Raw genomic sequence first — 17979 nt, 5'->3', positions numbered from 1 at the left:
TCAGACGATCTTTGAGGTGAAGATGCTGGATGTGGATGTCCTGGGTAGGTGTGGTTACACGTGGTCTGCGGTTGTGAGCTTGGATGTCTAATCAGCATCTTGATATGCCACACCTGTGAGGTGGATGATTTATCTCGGCAAAGGAGAAGCGCTCACTAACATAGATTTAGACAGATCTGTGAACAATATTTGATAGAAATATGCCTTTTTGTGTACATAAGAAAAAAGTCTTAGACCTTTGAGTTCAGCTCATGAAAAATGGGGGCAAAAACTAGTGTTTTGTTTATATTTTTGTGGTCAAAGGTGCCCCAGGACTGTTTGAACTGTTGGATTAAGATTTAAACAGAGCACAACCAAACCAAAGTTTTCTTGCAACAATTCATACATTTTCATCGAGTTATTACAGCAATACATGGCGTTTAACATTGGCATCAATTGAATAGTCATAAAAAGATTACACATTGAATTATTTTAAGTCTCTGTAAAGTGCCTTTTATACAGTATTAAATCCAAGAACTAAAATTAAATATTAAAAACACGAGTGTAAATTTATCCAATATATAACAATCTGTCACCACCTGGTGACAACAACATGTTACTGCGTTTATGATATTATGTTTATCATATATCCTGTACATTTCTTTCCTGCATTTAGGACAACCTAACTATACATATATATTGTTCAATATAGATAATATTAACATAGTATATAATCACTATACTCACTTTAAGACTTTGTATGTGCGTGCGTGTGCGTGCGCGTGTCAGAGAAACATGTCAGTAATTTAACCCCCGCTGTCTTCATTGACACATGAGGCCATCAAATGACAAACTCATGACAGTCTCCTGGCAACCACTAACGCTGAGGATGACACCAGCAGCCTCCATCAACCCCAGAAGAGACACGCGACACTTATAAAATACGCTTCTATACATTAGTTAACCGTTTTCTTTAAGGAGTAATTTAATGGACAGCGGGTCTATTCCTTATCGCGTGCGTTTTCTCAGGACGCCCGCTGTGAGTTCAGAAGGAGTGAGCAGGTGGCTGTGCAGAAGTCTGAATGTGCCTTGCGATAGAGGTCCCGATGGGAAGTATGACCTTGACAGCATGGTTGAGAAAAACAGACGTGAATTCTCCAAATGTAATCCTGTAGCCCAGCCTCCGGATGAAAACGCACCTCTGGCACCTTTGCGTGACGACATGCCCCTTATAGATCCGTGTTCGGGTCAACTGAGTGCAGCGGCACGGATGCATCTGGTCTCAAAGATTAGGACACCGTTCTCTGATAGAGTTTACCCTCCGTCCGATCTGTGGGTTCCGCCTGGGGTGAGAGACAGACCTCAGACTCCTCCAATGAGACCTTCAGCTCTACAGTATGAGGCGTCTGATCACAACAGGTGGAATTCTAGGCTGAAACTCGGAGGTAAAAAGCAAGTTTTGCTTTCTACTGTAGCTGAAGCAAAATTAATTTACTGTATGACACTATTATATTCTGATATTCAGTAAGTATTTCTGTCTGCTTTGTTTTTCAGGGTGGGCAACTGTGCCCACCATTCTGGGCAGCAGTGAAATAAACACGGTCAGTTAAAACAGGAGTGTTGTACAAATAATGGAAAAAAAGACAATTCTGTCATATTTTTCACCCTCGTGTGGTTCAAAACCTTTATATGACTCTTTCCAGTGTTAACACAATTGAAGATATTTGGAGAAATGTCCCAGTGGCTTTGTGTTCCTAGAATGGTAGTCCATGGAGGCCAATTTTGTTATGTTACCAGCATTCTTCAAAATATCTTCTTTTGTGCCATACAGGTTTTTAATGATATGAGAGTAAAAAAGATGAAGAATTTATGGTATACATTATTAATTTTAAATGTGGTTGTGAGATTGATGTTTGTTTTTCTCATGTACTACTGGGATATTTGAGTTTACCCTTTGCACTTTTGCTAATAGGATGCCTGTCTGTCTGCTCTACCTGATAGTATTGAGAAGGCAGCGCGACATTTCATCTACACTTCCACAGCCCAAAGGTTTGATCAGTTCATCTAAAAGGTTTCTTAACAGCAGAACTACTGCTATGCATTTATCTCGACTATACCTCAAACCTGCTCATTTGCATTTATATTATATTATATTATATACATTATAAATGCACTCTGTAGCACTTGTTTGCCTAGTCTTTTGATAGGTGCTTTCATCCAAATTGATGTGAAGTGCATTAAAGATATACATTTTATCAGTGTTACCGGGTGAATGTGTAAGGGAAGTTTTATCATTATGTTTCTTATTTTTCTATAAAAAAAATGTCTTATTCTGAGTGCTCAGTCATAACATTCTGTTTGGCAGTAAAGTTTAATTGAATATTTTTTTCAACCAGCTGAAAGCTCTGCTTTAATGTCTTTCATAGCATTCCACATGTATCTCAAAACATAATTTCATCTCGGAAATATTTCATATCTATTGACTTGACAAGTAGTCTCATAATAAGTACAGGATTATACAGCCATTAAAATAAACTACATGGTACAAGGCCCCTCTGCTTCACATCAGGGTCCATATTACTGTGTCTAGATTTTTTTAATAAAAAGGATCCCTTATGTAATTGTGTGGAAATACTATGTGCAGAGGTTATGAGGACGTGGACTGGGACTCAAAGTTACCCCCTCGTCACAAACCTCCCACAACTACTCTGGAGAAAATGGCCGACCGTGTGAGTCAACATTCTGTGCTGAAGAGATATCACAGTAGACCTGAGCTCTGGCAGGTGTGTCTTCTGTACTATGAGTGACAGATAGATTTTGCATTGATCACGACACATTGAGAGAGATGTACTTGCTTTCAGGCCATTGGATCCCATCGGACTAAACAACAGTTGCGTGCCACATTTTACCCTAGGAAACGTCTTGGTTACGTATGTAACCTCAGTTCCCTGATGGAGGGAACGAGACGTTGTGTCGAGAACGACAGATGGGGTTCGCCCTTGAGAACCAATCAACTCTGACTACTATAGAAAAGGCCAATGAAATTTGGCGAATGCAATTTGCATGCCGGGCTCCGCCCCCGGAAATCCGGTATAAAAGGAGGCCGGCGTGCAGCATTCACTTACCTTTGTTCTGAAGAGCCTGAGACCTCTCAAACTGCAGCAGAATACGATACGTGTTCGTGGCATAAGGGACACAACGTCTCGTTCCCTCCATCAGGGAACTGAGGTTACATACGTAACCAAGACGTTCCCTTTCTGTCGGTCTCTCGACGTTGTGTCGAGAACGACAGATGGGGTTGCCTATGGAAAACGCCACAACGCTGTATCGCGTCACAATCTCTAGCGAAGCGACGGTAACAAGCCTGGGCGTGTCATCTCGAAGCTTTCGTGAGACTGTAACCTTCCAGTGTGGTGGTCGGGGGGTTCCAGAGCTTTCTTGGAGAAAGATGGGTACAGCCCTGACCGGTAACTTTCACGGACGGGGCCTTAGCTCTCTATAGGCGAGAGGCCGTCCAGATCAGTTTACACCGGGTAAGCGCGACTCTTAATCAGAGAAGCGCTACAGAGGCCACCTCCTACCCGTGGGGAGGAATATGGTGGATATAGGTATGGTCTCGTCCTTGGAGGAGAACGCATGGAACGTGCGGACTGAGTAGTTAACCGCGAGGTGGAGGCCCACCTGGGGAAGCTCATGGGTTACCAGGAGTGGGAACCATTCTCATGAGGATACATCAGACGGAACAGCCCACGGAGGGGGTGTTACAGACGTCCGGTAGCACTAGGTCCGGTTAGAGCTATCTGTGATAGCTCACATGGTATCCCGGCCTAAGGGGGAAGGCTGCTCTGCCCAGCCAGCCCCCAGGGGGTGCTTGTTTGGTGATGGATGGAATGCCTATTCTTAACCAGTGTCTGGGTAAGAAGGGAGGCTGGTGAGGTACCAGTTTCTTAGCGATGTGTTCGGGTAAGAAGAAAAGGTAAATAGCACACTGACCCAACCTGTTAGAGGGTGGAAAGGTGCTTTCGCAGGCATACGCCCCCCCGGATGCCAGTCCTACATGTCGCCACGCAGGACGTGGGCTGACACCGGGTTTACGCGAAGGTTGTTAACCCTTGCGAAGGTGTTTGGGCATAGCCCAACCCGCAGCTCTACAGATGTCTGCTAGAGAGGCGCTTCTGCCAGTGTCCAGGAGGTGGCTAAACTCCGTGTGGAGTGAGCCCTCACTGCCAATGGGCATGGGAGATTCTGAGATCGGAATGCCGTCGTAACGGCGTCCACGACCCAGTGCGCCAGCCTCTGTTTGGAGACAGCCTTCCCCTTCTGCTGTCCTCCAACAGACACGGAGCTGGTCAGAGCTTCAGAGCTCTGCGTGCGGTCCAGTACGTACTGGACACAACACTAATCGGGTTGGGTCTTCCTCCCCTATGGGGAGCGCCTGCAAGTTCACCACTTGGCCCCGGAGGGAGTAGTGGGAACTTCTTGGGCACGCACCCGGGCCTGGGTCTCAAGATAACGTGAGAGTTTCCAGGGCCGAGTTTAAGGCAATCCAGGGACACGGAGGATGCTCTGTGGTCCCCTACCCTCTTGAAGGAAGTGAGCGCCGTCAGGAGGGCCGTCTTACTCTATGAGGAAGATCGGAACCTCCGAGGGGCTCTTTGGGGGGCCCTGAGGCTCCCCAGGACCACTTAGGGTCCCAAGAGGGTATGGAGCGGAGATGAGGCGGATTCCGCCCTCTCGCTGCTTAGGAACCTGGTGACCAGGTCGTGTTGCCCTAGAAACTTTCCACCGACTGAGTCGTGATGAGTGGCAATAGCGACTACATACACTTTCAGTGTGGAAGGGAGATGTTAGTCTCCAGTCTCGTGAGGAGGGGAACACAATCCTGATCAAGCACCTCAGTGGGTCTTTCTCGTTGAGAAAGACACCAGGACGAGAAGAGGCACCGTCTAGAGGCGTGTAACCGCCTAGTAGATGGGGCCCTAGCCTGGGTGATGGTCTCAGCCGTATAGGGGGAGTAGCCATCTTAGGATCTTCTCGTCCCGTCTAGAGACCAGACATGGGTGTTCCAGAGGTCTGATCTGGGATGCCAGAACGTGTCCTTCCCCTGAGAGAGCAGGTCCTCTGTCAGGGGAATGGTTCAGGGGGAGTCGCTGTCCAGAGCATCGGCTCTGAGGCCAAGTGCGGTTAGACCGGTGTGGTGTAACCAATAACACTTGGTGCTCCTGCTCCCTGACCTTGCACAGAGTCTGTACAAGAAGGCTCCGGGGGGGAAGGTGTGCTTCCGCCCATCCCGCGGCCAGCTGTGCGCAAGGATATCCGTGCCGAGGGCAGGGACTATCAAGCGGGCAAATGGTGGTGTTACGGGAGGTGAACAGGTTTTACCTGGGCCTACCCGAACAGCCTCCAAATGAGCTGGACTGCACGGGGGTGGAGTCGCCACTCTCCACGAGGCATAAACTGGCGAGAAAGCACGTCGGCTGTCTAGTTCAGTTTGCCCGGGGTGTGTGGCCTGCAGGGAACGAGTCACCTGTTGACTCCACCGGAGGAGGCGTCGAGCAAGTTGTGTTTAGCTGCTGTGTGCGAACGCCACCCTGACGATCTGTATTCGCTACAGCTATAGTGCTGTCCTCGGAACAGCACGTGTATGTCTCGCACGAGAGGCCGTAGCCTGCTCAGTGCAAGTAGCATAGCCCACAACTCTTGGCAATTGATATGCCAGCGCAGGCGGGGGTTCGTCCAACACCCCACCTGCGTGCCCGTTGCACACTACACCGCACCCCTGCAGGGAGACTTCAGTCGTCACCACGACCTGCCTCATAACCTGCTCAGAGGGACCTGAGTCCGTCGAAAAAGTCATAAAGACTAGGGGTTATGGTGCGTCGGCAGCAGGGCGGCATCACCATGCGCCTGCTGCCGGTGTGCCACGCTCTCCTCGGAACTCGACTCTGAAACCAGTGTTGGAGCGGTGTCATGTGCATCAACTCGAGGGGTATTAGCCCGCGAGGACGCCATGTGTCCCAGGAGCCTCTGAATTGTTTCAGGGGGACCGCTGTCTGCCTAAAATGTTCATTTCAGACAGTTCAACACTGGTTGGGCACAACTGCGGACAGGTGTGCCGACATGGTGACAGAGTTGAGTTCCATACCGAGAAAGAGGATGCTCTGCACTGGGGAGAGCTTGCCCCTCTCTTGGTTGACCTGGAGTCCCAATCGACCTAGGTGCCGGAGCACCAGGTCCCTTTGTGTACATAACAGATCTCGCGAGTGTGCCAAGATAGGCCAGTCGCTGAGATAGTTTAGTACCCGCTCGCCTTCCTCCTCTCAGGGAGAAAGGGCGGTCAGGGACAGACCGAAAGGGAGGACTCTGTACTGATATGCCCGCCTCTCGCACGCGAACCGTGGGAACGGCCGGTGTCGAGGAGGATCGAGACATGAAAGTAAGCGTCCTTCAGGTCGATTGCCACGAACCAATCCTGACACCTCATAGATGTCAGGACGCGCCTCTGTGAGAGCACCCTGAATGGCAGCTTGTGAAGGTGCTCTGTTCAGGGTACGCAGCCTTTGGGGGCAACCCGCCGTCTTTCTTGGGAACGATGAAGTGCGGGTGGTGACCCACTGAACATCTTGGTTTTGAGGGACGAACTCGATGCCTGTTTTGCCAGAAGGGTGGTGACCTCTACCCGAAGTACGGAGGCGTCCCTGCCTCTGACAGAGGGAGAGATGATGCCCCGAAACTTGGGTGAGTCTCTGGCGAACTGGATCGAGTAACCAAGACGGACCGCCCTCATTAGCCAGCGAGACAGTGTGGGCAGCTCTCGAGCTCCCAGGGACTGTGACAGGGTGACCAAGGGGACGGTCTGCTTCATCATTCCCACGGGGGGTGGTTCGTCGGCTGGCAGAGCTAACCATGTCGCGGGGAGTCCCCGGAGGGAAGGTTTTTGCTCCGCCTGCTTACCTGCCTGGCGGGACAACGGCACGCACTGTCGGTTTGAGAGTGGTGACGGCTGTCGTATGTGTACGACCTCACGCCTCGCCAGGGTGTGAGGTCGGTTCGCCGAGCACAGTCCAGTGGAGTGTGCGATCGGCTGCAAGTAAACCCGGGGAGAACAGAAAACTCAGTGAGTAAGTGGGCGCCAAGCCCTAACAAGGGCCCGGCTTTGGTGACGAGGCAGGAGTCGTCCCGTACCGACCGATCAGAGCCGTGGCTGTGAAGGTTCGGGCCCGATGTTGTTCTCCCTGGGGTCTTCCCGTCAGTGTCCCTTCTCGCGAGGAGGTTGCTGACGGGGTGGAGGTTTCCCCCTCGACCTCTGCTTCCGGGGTGCCGCCTGTGGGGGCACAGGAACCGGAGCCGATGTCGAAAGGGTCCTGGGTTGCAGGGAAGCAGACGTCACGTGAGATCTCGGAGGCCTGTAGGCGGCCGAGTCGCGGCGTGAAAAAAATGTGGTTAATTGCCACTGTCTGCTTCGCCGTCAAAAAACTGCTGAGCGCAGTCCTCGACGGTGTTACCAACAACCCACCCTGCGAGATGAGTGCATCAAGAAAGCGGACTTCCTTGCTGTCACTCTTCTGCACAAGGTATAGCCGGGGGTGTCTCTCCTGGACCACTACCGTGGACATCGTCCGACCCAGGGCCCGTGCCGCCGCCTTAGTCGCCCGTAGAGCGCTGTCAGCGGTGGCACGGAGATCCTGCATTATACCCGGGTCGGCCTTACCCTCGTGGAGCCCTCTCAACGCCCTGGCCTGGCGGACCTGCAGGATGGCCAAGGCATAGAGAGAGGAGGCAGCCTGGCCCGCAACCTCGCAAGCTTTCGACACCAGTGATGCCGAAGTCTTACGTGCTTTGGACGGTAGGAGTGGTCGATCCCCCCCCAGGTGGTAGCCGTCCGCGGCACAGGTGCACCGCAGGCGGACGTTCCACCCGGGGGATCTCGACGCAGTCCTTGGCTGCCTCACCATCGAGGGAAGTAAGGGAGCCGGAGCTGGTTTCACTGGAACGGTCCGTGAGTGGAGCGTTCCAAGTTTTACACAGCTCCTCATGCACCTCCGGGAAAAACATGGCACCCGGGGTGGGCGCGGTTTGCACCGCGCACCGACCTCGGGAACCACGTATCCCCGGGTTAGCACGGATGACATCACTTCTGCTTCCTCCTGAACTCGACCGCTGGGGGTGGAGTTTGGATTCGGCAGAGTCGGATGCCAGTCTCCCTCCGATGCTGCGAGCGACATCTCATCTACGTCACACATCGTTTCCGAGTGTGTGCGTGAGGATCCGGACGGTATGCCACCGCCGGTTGGGGAACGTTCAGAAGAGCGAATCGGGGTGCGATCGGCCCGTGAGCACTTGGCTGGCGGGTTTACGTTCGCAGAGTTCCCCGTATCACTAACGCTGCTAACGTGGGTGGTCATCGGGGCCGTAGCCACAGATGTCACAGCCCGGGTAGCAGACGAAATGGTGGCTGGTTCCCGTAGGAAGACAGCCACCCGTGACCGCAACTTCTGAATGACAATCTGCCCGCAGTGCAGGCAGATGTGTCAACGAACGCTGCTTCAGTGTGCTGGACGCCCAGACACCTAATGCAGCGATCGTGTCCATCCCCCTCCTCGATGAGGGTGCCGCACCCAAGAGAACAGCGGGACATGCCGCGCTGGAGAATGCTCAGTCAGTCCTGAAAAGGACTTTTAGAAAAAATCTCTAACACCTCCGGAACCGCCGAGACGCCCAGGGGAAGGTCGCTGCAGGAAGGGACGATCCGCTGTAACACGTCGTAGCACCAGCGTGTAGTTGTAGAGGATTGAATCCTGAGTTGTACTCATGAGCGATGGCTCTGAAGAACAAAAGGTAAGTGAATGCTGCACGCCGGCCTCCTTTTATACCGGATTTCCGGGGGCGGAGCCCGGCATGCAAATTGCATTCGCCAAATTTCATTGGCCTTTTCTATAGTAGTCAGAGTTGATTGGTTCTCAAGGGCGAACCCCATCTGTCGTTCTCGACACAACGTCGAGAGACCGACAGAAAGGGAACCCATAAGCTTGTAAGTTCCAATGTAGTATACTATAACAATTATACATATTACAGATTGTCTTTTACTCTTCCATATATTTTTTTATATTTTCAATACAAATTGAATAACATTCGACTGTAATTGTGTTTATTAACAGCTGCAGCCCATGTCCAAAATCAGGCCAAATACCATTATACTGGTAAGCAGATGCAGATACATTTTTATACAAATCTGCCTTAAAAGATCTGTACTGTATGTTAAAAACTCCTAATTATATAGACCTGCCAGTGTTAGGCTTTAAATTATGTTGTCTTGTCATACTATACAGTGGAACAGTGGGCTCTAAGAACATGGATAGTGTGGACATCACAGATGAAGACTTTATACCTCTAACTCTTCTGCGGACCACAGTGCCTCAACAAACATCTACAAGCTAGTATGATTCTGGATATCAGACAGCATTTGTATATTATAACCATCATGCTGAACCATTCATATGGCAGATGTTGTGTTTACTCTGTAGCCAAAATACTATACCTGGTTACACCGGAAAAGCCCGGTTTGACAGACCCAAGACCTCAGCTGTCAGTCTTCCTTATGTACCGTATACTGCACACACAGCAGGGTAAGTTACTTCAGTATAATATTTTTATTATCACAAAAACACGGTTTATAATGTTATTTTATGTATTACTACTGCTGTTTTGCTAAACAGAATTATCTAATAATTAAATTATAAGTTGTTTTTTAAGTATTTAGACTTAATTTAATCACATATACACAATTTGTTTGCACAAGTCACCAATCAACATATCACAAAAGAATGGTGTTTATTGTGCTTAATTTTTTATTCAAAAAATCTAGAAAATCTAGAAACATGTCTTTAAATGATTTGCAAAAATCATGTTTATTTTAGTATGTTATCATGTCTTTATTGTGTTAGTATGTTTTTTTTCCCAGTTATTATTATTTCATTAAAACAACCCAACTGCAGTTTGATATTAAGAATGCACAATTTAAAAAACATGATTTCAGATTTTTCATATGTTTTTGCGAATTATCTCTTTAAATAAAAAAATATGTTAAAGTGAAAACTCACTTTACTTACTTACTTATTTCAAACCCTTATGACTTTCTTCAGAAGAACACAAAAGTAGATATTTTAAAGAAAGTTGGAAACCGAACAGCACTGGCCCCATTCACTTGTATGGATACATGAGTGCCAGTTACCAACATTGTTCAAAATATCTTCGTTTGTGTTCTGCAAAAGAAAGAATGTCATACAGGTCTGAATGTCAAGAGGGTGAGTAAATAATGACCACATTTTTTCTATCACTTTAAAGGCAAGTTTTTACTAATTCCACCATACATAATACCACTTTTTCTCAGCAGGTGGCAGTAGCACTATGTATTTTGAGTTCATAAAGCTTCTTGATATTCTGTTACTTTAACATACTCTACGTTTTGTTGTCGAATCTTGAATAATTAAAATGTATAAAATACTTAATAATTTTAACTAATGTTTCTAAAATAAGATTATTATGATCATTATTATTGTAAAAACCATTGCAGCTCTATCTAAAATCTCACGCTCATTCACTTTTTTCTGTAGACTGCATGACAAAGTGTTCACTATTGTATATGTCCAATATTTATTTCTTCATAGTAAACTTTACATATAGTTCAAGGATTTGTTAGCGTTGACATTGTTGAAGACTAGACGTATGGTGACTTTAAGGAATGACATTTAGGCCTCCTCCTAATTCAAACGGCATTACCCAGTGCACTGTTTAAGACACAGTTAGCAATTTCTCACACAAATGATTGTCATGTCAGTTTTTGCAGTAATGCTGAAGCCCTACACATGTCTTGTAACATTAAGTGTGTCATATGATCAATCTGAAGATGTTCCCATAACCACTGCAGTCATTTATCTGACTATCTCTGTCTCTCTTGTCTGTCTCACTATCAGCACTGTCAAACTCTTGCATGTTCTGCTTATGTCAGGAACACAGCTCTGCTTCTGCCCTACATTTGCTACTCTATAACTGCAGCGTGTGGCTATAGCTGTAAGTGTGCGAACAGCATCTCATTGCCGCTTAGTCGATTTACAGCATCCGAACATGACATACAAAGTTTTCACCCCTCACGGTCATGGTCAAATTGAAAAGAATTGTTTTTTTCTGTGGGTTTCTGAGTCAAATCAGAAAGGCACTATCGGGAAGAGCAGCAGCGTTCCTCCACCCTCACATTGCATCGGCAAAGGTGCTCGGCTTTCAGAATGAGTAGGAATGAGGCATGTGCAGCTCGCACAGAGAGGAAGCACGAGGAGGAGGAGGTCTTTGAGAAAAGCACTGGAGGAAAACCAAACTCCTCACCCAGGGACCGGGGTTTTTTGAAAACGTGTTTCCTAGCTGCTGGCCCCCAGAGTAGCTGGTTTACTGTCTTTTTGGAGCAGACCTCTCCAGATGGCCCTATCCAAAGCAGGGCCATTCTTGTCACCGGTGGTAATCGTGGTTTTTGCTCAACCCAGATCCATTTTCCTGGAGGTGCTGGCCCTGTGATATCTGTTTCCTTTGCCGATAAAACAGGCCTCCATGTCTCTTTTCCTTACAGCACCTTAATAACTTCCTCTAACTCTCCCCTCCTCCTTTTAAGGTATTAACGTTAATGTTTCCAAACTGTTTTCATTCCTCTGCTGCTTTGGTAGCCATCAATCATGAGACAGATTCCAACGTAGGTCCATTTTCTTGTTAACCATTCATTGTTGAAGCTTCAGGAAGGTATATCTAAAGATTCTTAGAAAAAAACAGCATATGTTTCGAGGCATGGTCGCTGGTTTGTGCTGGTTTAAGATGGTCATGTGTTGGCCCTTAGCTGGTTATGAGCTGGTCCCGATCTAGGAGCTAGTTGGTTGGGAACATCTTAGGACCACCACATGACCTCAAAAAACTTCCTAACCAGCATATGCTGTTTTTTCAACAGGGATACCTAAATATTACATGCATTTTGTTTCTAGGAGCAGTCCTGGTACCCTGAAGTCCCCGGTCTATGGACATAAAGCCCCTTTTTCAAGAATGGTCACCACCGTACTCCCGGGAAACCCTTACATTCATCCTCAAGAACCCAAACTTTCCATTAAATATCTGTAAGGCACTGCATGTGTATACTTCCTACAAGAGAAGAATTAATGTTGAAAAGAGTGGAAAATGAAAAACTTCCTTTTGATGAAATCCAATTTGTGTTTGTGAATAGATCTATAATGATGCTCTGTCATTGACTGATTTGTGAATAATGAGATGTTTTATCAGCACAATTTTCCTTGATTTAGATGAGTGCTTCTGAAAATGTGAAGGTTGTCTTAAACATTCTGTGTGTGCTTACGTCTTTGCACACATTGTGTGTCCGTGTGGATAAATGAGTGCATCATTTTGTCACAGATCCGTTTCTGCGCACATTATTGCTTCGGCACATTCTAACAGAACATTTCAAACTTACAAACTGCTTGTGGAAAGAGCTGCTTCATGCTTATTGCAGCATTGCAGAGTGCAGAGCGAAAACTTTGTTGTTTCTTTTCATTTCTGAAATGCTTTTGCACACCAAGAACTGTGGTTTGGAGAATGAGAGAATACCAGTGCAGTTTCACCTGCTAACAGGAAATAGGAACGTGCTGGTTTCCTGTTTCCCCCTTTGTCGTCTTTGTGTTTCTGTGTTAAAAACAGTTCGCTTTGGAATCAGCTCAGTTGAACCCACCAGTAAAAACACCCCAAGAGTTTTACAACTAGTTAATATAAAAAGTGCTTAAAAGTTGATATTGCTTAACCTCACATCAGACGCAGGTTTTGGTGGGGACAACAAAGGAGCAAATACGAAAAAAACATTCTGTACCTAAAGAAGTTAGGTCAACAAAAACCCTCTTGTCATTTCAAACCTGTATGACTTTCTTTTATCTGCAGAACACAAAATAATATATTTAGAAGAATGTTGGTATCCAAACAGCATTGGGACCCCATTGACTTCCATTGTATAGACACACAACCACTGAGACATTTCTCAAACTATCCACACAAAAAATGAGGGTAAATAAATAAAGGCAGAATTTTACATTTTTTTGAGTCTTCGTTTGTGAACCAAACAATCTTCACAAATTGCTCTGGACAAATGGTTCATGAGACTGCTCTCACTGAATCCTTGATCTGGTTGCAGTGGTTGAACAGCTTCTCCAGGATTATTCACGAGTCATCATTGTGGTCTGGTCCTTACAGAGAACTGTCTTATGGTCTTACATGCTACTTTTTAAAAGATGTGGTAACATAGAAAAAGACTAAGACTCTTTATCAAGTTATTGATCCAGCAGAAGGATGAAAAACACACAGGTGTGGAATGACATGAGGATGAGTAAACAGTGCCAGAATTTCTCATTTTTGGATGAACATTTCCATTTAATGTTCTGGGCACTTCGCAGTTTTAGGTAACCATTTAGACAAAAAAGGTTCTAACATGGCATTGTGAAGCCCCTTTATCTTTAAGGGTGTTTGGTATGAATCACTCCTGTCTGTGGGGTTTATAGAGATAGAGATGTGGCTGGGACCACTGCTGTATTGCAATGAGGAGGTTGGTCTTTTGTTTTTGCATTTGAATTATTCTCTCTGTAGTGAGCTTCAGCTCATCATACTGAACCCATGAAAATGAAAGCCTCACCTACACTACATGAGACAGAAAAAAAAAATTGTTCAGACAACCTTTTCATGTTTCATCACCAAATGTCAATTAAAATCACAATTTATGTGAGTGTACGTGCACATGTCTGTGAATTAGTCAAGGTACTGTTACCTTCTAGAAGGTTGAGTTTGAATTTCAGTTTTCCATATGTGTCCACTGGCGCAGGACGGTGTAGACAATTCATTCTTTATCCTGTAAGGGATTATGAGATTGACCGTTGTTTTCAGAAATCTATACTGGATGTATAGTTGATTTAATTTCTGTAATAATCAATAAAAATCCTAAAGAGTTTGTACTCAGATGAATTTCTTCAAAATTCAAGGATGCAAATGAGTGTTAGAAATATAATAATGTGAGCGGTTTGTGCAGGACAGTGGATGATTTTTTCTAAATTGATTTGACAATAACAATTGAGCAATACATGACAGGAATGAGCCATGAGGTTGTAGGGGAGGGACTAAAAATATGAAAGATTCATGACATCATTCAAAAAGAAAATTATGTGATATAAATGTGATAATAACAGAGGATATTTCCTGTGGCCGAAATGTACACAAGAATACTCAGTGTGACACAGAGGAGGAGTGAGGTTGGGGATGCTGTCATAATTTCTTATCCGCCGTCTTTCTGCATTTGGAGATGGCCAGTCCGCCCCTGCAGTGGCATAACTACATAGGCCCACATGACTAAAACACAGACCGGCCCACCTGGAGTCCTCCAGGTCCACCCGATTAGCCAAATGGGGCTTTGTGTGACATTAAAAGGACCAGTCAGTGAAATCGAGTGGCATCTAGTGGAGATGTTGCGAATAGCTACTAACGGCTCACTTCACCCCTCCCTATCGAAGCATTACAGATACTGACACAATATGATGAATTCCACGTAAAGGGACCCACGGTGTATGTCGATAGAAATAGCTCATTCAAAGATAATAAAAACATAACGCTTCATTATGTAAGGTCTTTTAACACCTCTGAACACATAGTTATGTTTATTTTATTGCATTTCTGTCAATAGATCCTGCAAGAAATTACACACAGCACCTTTAACAGCTGTCAAGTGTAGGTACAGGTATCACTGCTCATGTAGAGCCAACAGCATCTGTCTCACCAATCACCATATCCGCTTCCCCAAACTGTAGATGTGTGATCAGTTTTGCAACAAAACTTTTCTCCACTCTTCTCTGTGCCTTAAGTCTTTTTCTTGTCTACATTGTATCATGGGCTCAATTTTCAAGATGGGGTCACAAACATAATGACTGATTCAGCGACAGTCCTTTAAGGTCTTCACCATACTCGCTCGGCCGAGAGATTAATTTCCCCCCCACTGCTTAGTTTTTTTTTCGTCATTTCCACATAAAGAGGCTAAATGTCAAGCATGCCTGACTCCCTCCAGTGACACATCCATTCCTGCAGATAATTACCATAAGGAAATTGATGCTTTAGTGTGCAGAGGGGAATTTAATTTACTCTGACATCCCCCTGCATAATGCATTCCCAGAGAAAGAGAGATTTTTCAGCCCCAGATTACGAATTTTAATACACCAGGCTATTAACGTGATTACCTATCTTGAACATCTCCGACTTATTTGGGTAGTTAAACAAATTATGGATTACATGTTGTTAAGGTTCTAAATTGGAGGGCGTAAAAGCTGCTTAAGGGTCCATGAAATAAGCAATACGCAGACGTCTGTATTCTCTCCCTCGTTTCTGGACTGGATAACATTTAATAGGCAGTTTTCTCTTCGTTTGATGGTAAACACCGGTGTGATCATTTTGTTCATACTACTGTCTGAAAGGAAGTCCAAATTCTGCATAGGAAGCAAAATTCTGCAAATATAGGTGCTATGATTTTATCAGATTTTTCCTTAAAAGGTTCAGGAGTGTGTATGTTAACTTGTTTTAAAATGTAATTCTTACTGCCAAATATTTAAAAAACAAATTAATTTAAAGATCCACTGTATGAAATTTAACATCATCTAGCGGTGAGGTTGTGAATTGCTACCGACGGCTCAAGCCACCGCTCCACACCTTTCTTTTAAAGCACTACGGTGGCTTACACATGTAGAGCAATTTGTCAATTTTGGGCTAATGTACAAAGAACATGGTGAATTCCATGTAAGGGGACCCGCGGTGTATGTAGAGAGAAATCTCAGATAATAAAAACATAACACTTCATTATGTAAGTTCATTATACACCTCTGAAGACTTAGTTATGTTTATTATATTGCATTTCTGTCAATAGATCCTCCAAAAAAATCACACATCGGACATTTAAATCTATTCAAATTAATGTGGTACGTCACTTTAAAAATATTTGAAATGTCACAATTCAATTCCCTTTCTGTCGTTCTCTCGACGTTGTGTAGAACTGACATATGGGGTTTGCCCCTTGAGAAATATAGCTTCAGCGCAAGTTCTACCGGGAAGACTCAATCTTGCATCATTCACTATCAACAACACCTATCCAATCACCTTCCAACATGGAACATAAAAGATTGCCACTTACCCTTTTTTTACGTTCGCAGTTGAAGCAACATTGGAAGAAGCGGATGTCGGAATGTCAAATTTGTTTCCCAGAAGTGCCTGAGGAACTCAGTAAGACCTGGAAATGCCCCCTTTTTCGGCGCGTGCACGTCAAACTAGTTCCGCCATCTTTTCTTTCCTTGATGGTGGGGCAGCTAGAGGATACATCGTTGTGCCGTCGAGAACGTGCCGTCTCGGTGCACCGCAGACGGGTGCCACCTGGGGAGCTCGATCAAGACTCCCGTCCAAAGAGTGTAGGTTTTCGGCATCTCTGGTATTGAGAGCTTACACTGCTGAAGGCCAAGCTGCCCTCTCTCTCCACGCTATGGCCATCCTGGAGGCCAATGCGTTGAGAAAGCTCCACAAGGGTAAGACTGACCCAGCGCTATTGCAGGAACTCCGCACCGCTACCGACCCTGGGTCGGACGATGTCCACACTTATGGTCCTAGAGAGACACCTCTGGCCGAACCTTGGGAATCCTCCCTTTCGGTCTGTCCCTACGAGTTTTTACGAAGATCGTGGAGGCCGCCCTCACTCCCCTCAGGGAGAGAGGTGTGGAGACAGGGGTCCCTCTCAGGCAGGTTATGAGGTGCGTCGTGGTGACGACCGACGCCTCCATGCAGGGTTGGGGTGCAATGTGCAACGGGCACGCAGTGTCCGGGCTGTGGACGGGCCCCCACCTGCGCAGGCCTATCAATTGCCTAGAGTTGTTGGCTGTGCTACTTGCACTAAAGAGGCTACAACCTCTCGTGTAGGACAAGCACGTGCTGGTCCATCAGGGTGGCATGCGCTCATGGCAGCTAACACGACTCGCCCGACGCCTCCTCCTGTGGAGTCACCAGGTGATCCGCTCCCTGAAGGCCACACATATCCCAGGCGACCTGAACCAGACAGCCGATGCACTCTCTCGTCAGTCGACGTCTCGAGGAGAGTGGCGACTCCATCCCTGCGCAGTCCAACTCATTTGGGTGCTGTTCGGGCAGGCTCAGGCAGATCTGTTCGCCTCCCTGGAGACCACCGGATGCCCCCTATGGTACTCCCTGTCCGAGGTCCCCCTCAGCACAGTTGCTCAAGCGCACAGCTGGCCGCGGGACAAGCGGAAGTACGCCTTCCCCCCAGTTAGCCTCATAGCACAGACCCTTGCAAGGTCAGGGAAGAGGAGCATACTGCTACTAGTTGCGGCATACTGGCCCAAACGGAGTTGGTTCTCAGAGCTAAAGCTTATGACGACAACTCACCCCTGGCCGATTCCCCTGACGAAGGATCTGCTTTCTCAAGTGAAGGGCACGTTGTGGCATCCCAGGCCAGACCTCTGGAACCTCCATGTCTGGCCCTTGGACGGGACGAGGAGACCATCACTCAGGCCAGGGCCCCAACCACTAAGCGGCTATACGCTCATAAGTGGCACCTCTTCTCATCCTGGTGTTCCTCACGCAGAGAAAACCCTTTTATACCCAGATTTCATTCGCCAATTTCATTGGTGTTTTCTAAGCTAGTCGAAGTTGATAGGTTCTCAAAGGCGAACCCCATCTGTCGGTTCGACACAATGTCTCGTTCCCCTCCATCAGGGAACTCAGGTTATATCCGTAACTAAGACGTTTTGTTTAACATTACATTAGATTAATATTTACCCTTAAATTTCAATTAAATAAAATTTAAAATTCACTGAAATTTGACTTTATTTCATGTAATTTACATTAAAAGTAAATAATAATAATCAATGTTATTCTTGAGTCGGGTGTATAATTTTT

General features: G+C 46.3%; 1 protein-coding gene across 1 annotated transcript; it reads left to right on the top strand.

Annotated features, from left to right (window-relative positions):
- The first annotated feature begins 841 nt into the window (after nt 1–841).
- On the top strand, nt 842–13983 carry LOC130431988 (spermatogenesis-associated protein 48). Its single transcript, XM_056761202.1, has 10 exons — nt 842–1424; nt 1534–1580; nt 1952–2028; nt 2624–2762; nt 2841–2945; nt 8928–9010; nt 9138–9179; nt 9309–9416; nt 9504–9605; nt 12000–13983. Exons 1-10 carry the CDS (start codon nt 968–970, stop codon nt 12130–12132), a joined length of 1293 nt encoding a protein of 430 aa, XP_056617180.1. The 5' UTR covers nt 842–967; the 3' UTR covers nt 12133–13983.
- The last annotated feature ends 3996 nt before the right edge of the window (nt 13984–17979 follow it).

Source organism: Triplophysa dalaica, chromosome 11 (genome assembly GCF_015846415.1).
Source record: "Triplophysa dalaica isolate WHDGS20190420 chromosome 11, ASM1584641v1, whole genome shotgun sequence".
In the NCBI taxonomy this organism is placed as follows: Eukaryota; Metazoa; Chordata; class Actinopteri; order Cypriniformes; family Nemacheilidae; genus Triplophysa; species Triplophysa dalaica.
This window is presented reverse-complemented; position numbering and strand designations above follow the sequence as displayed.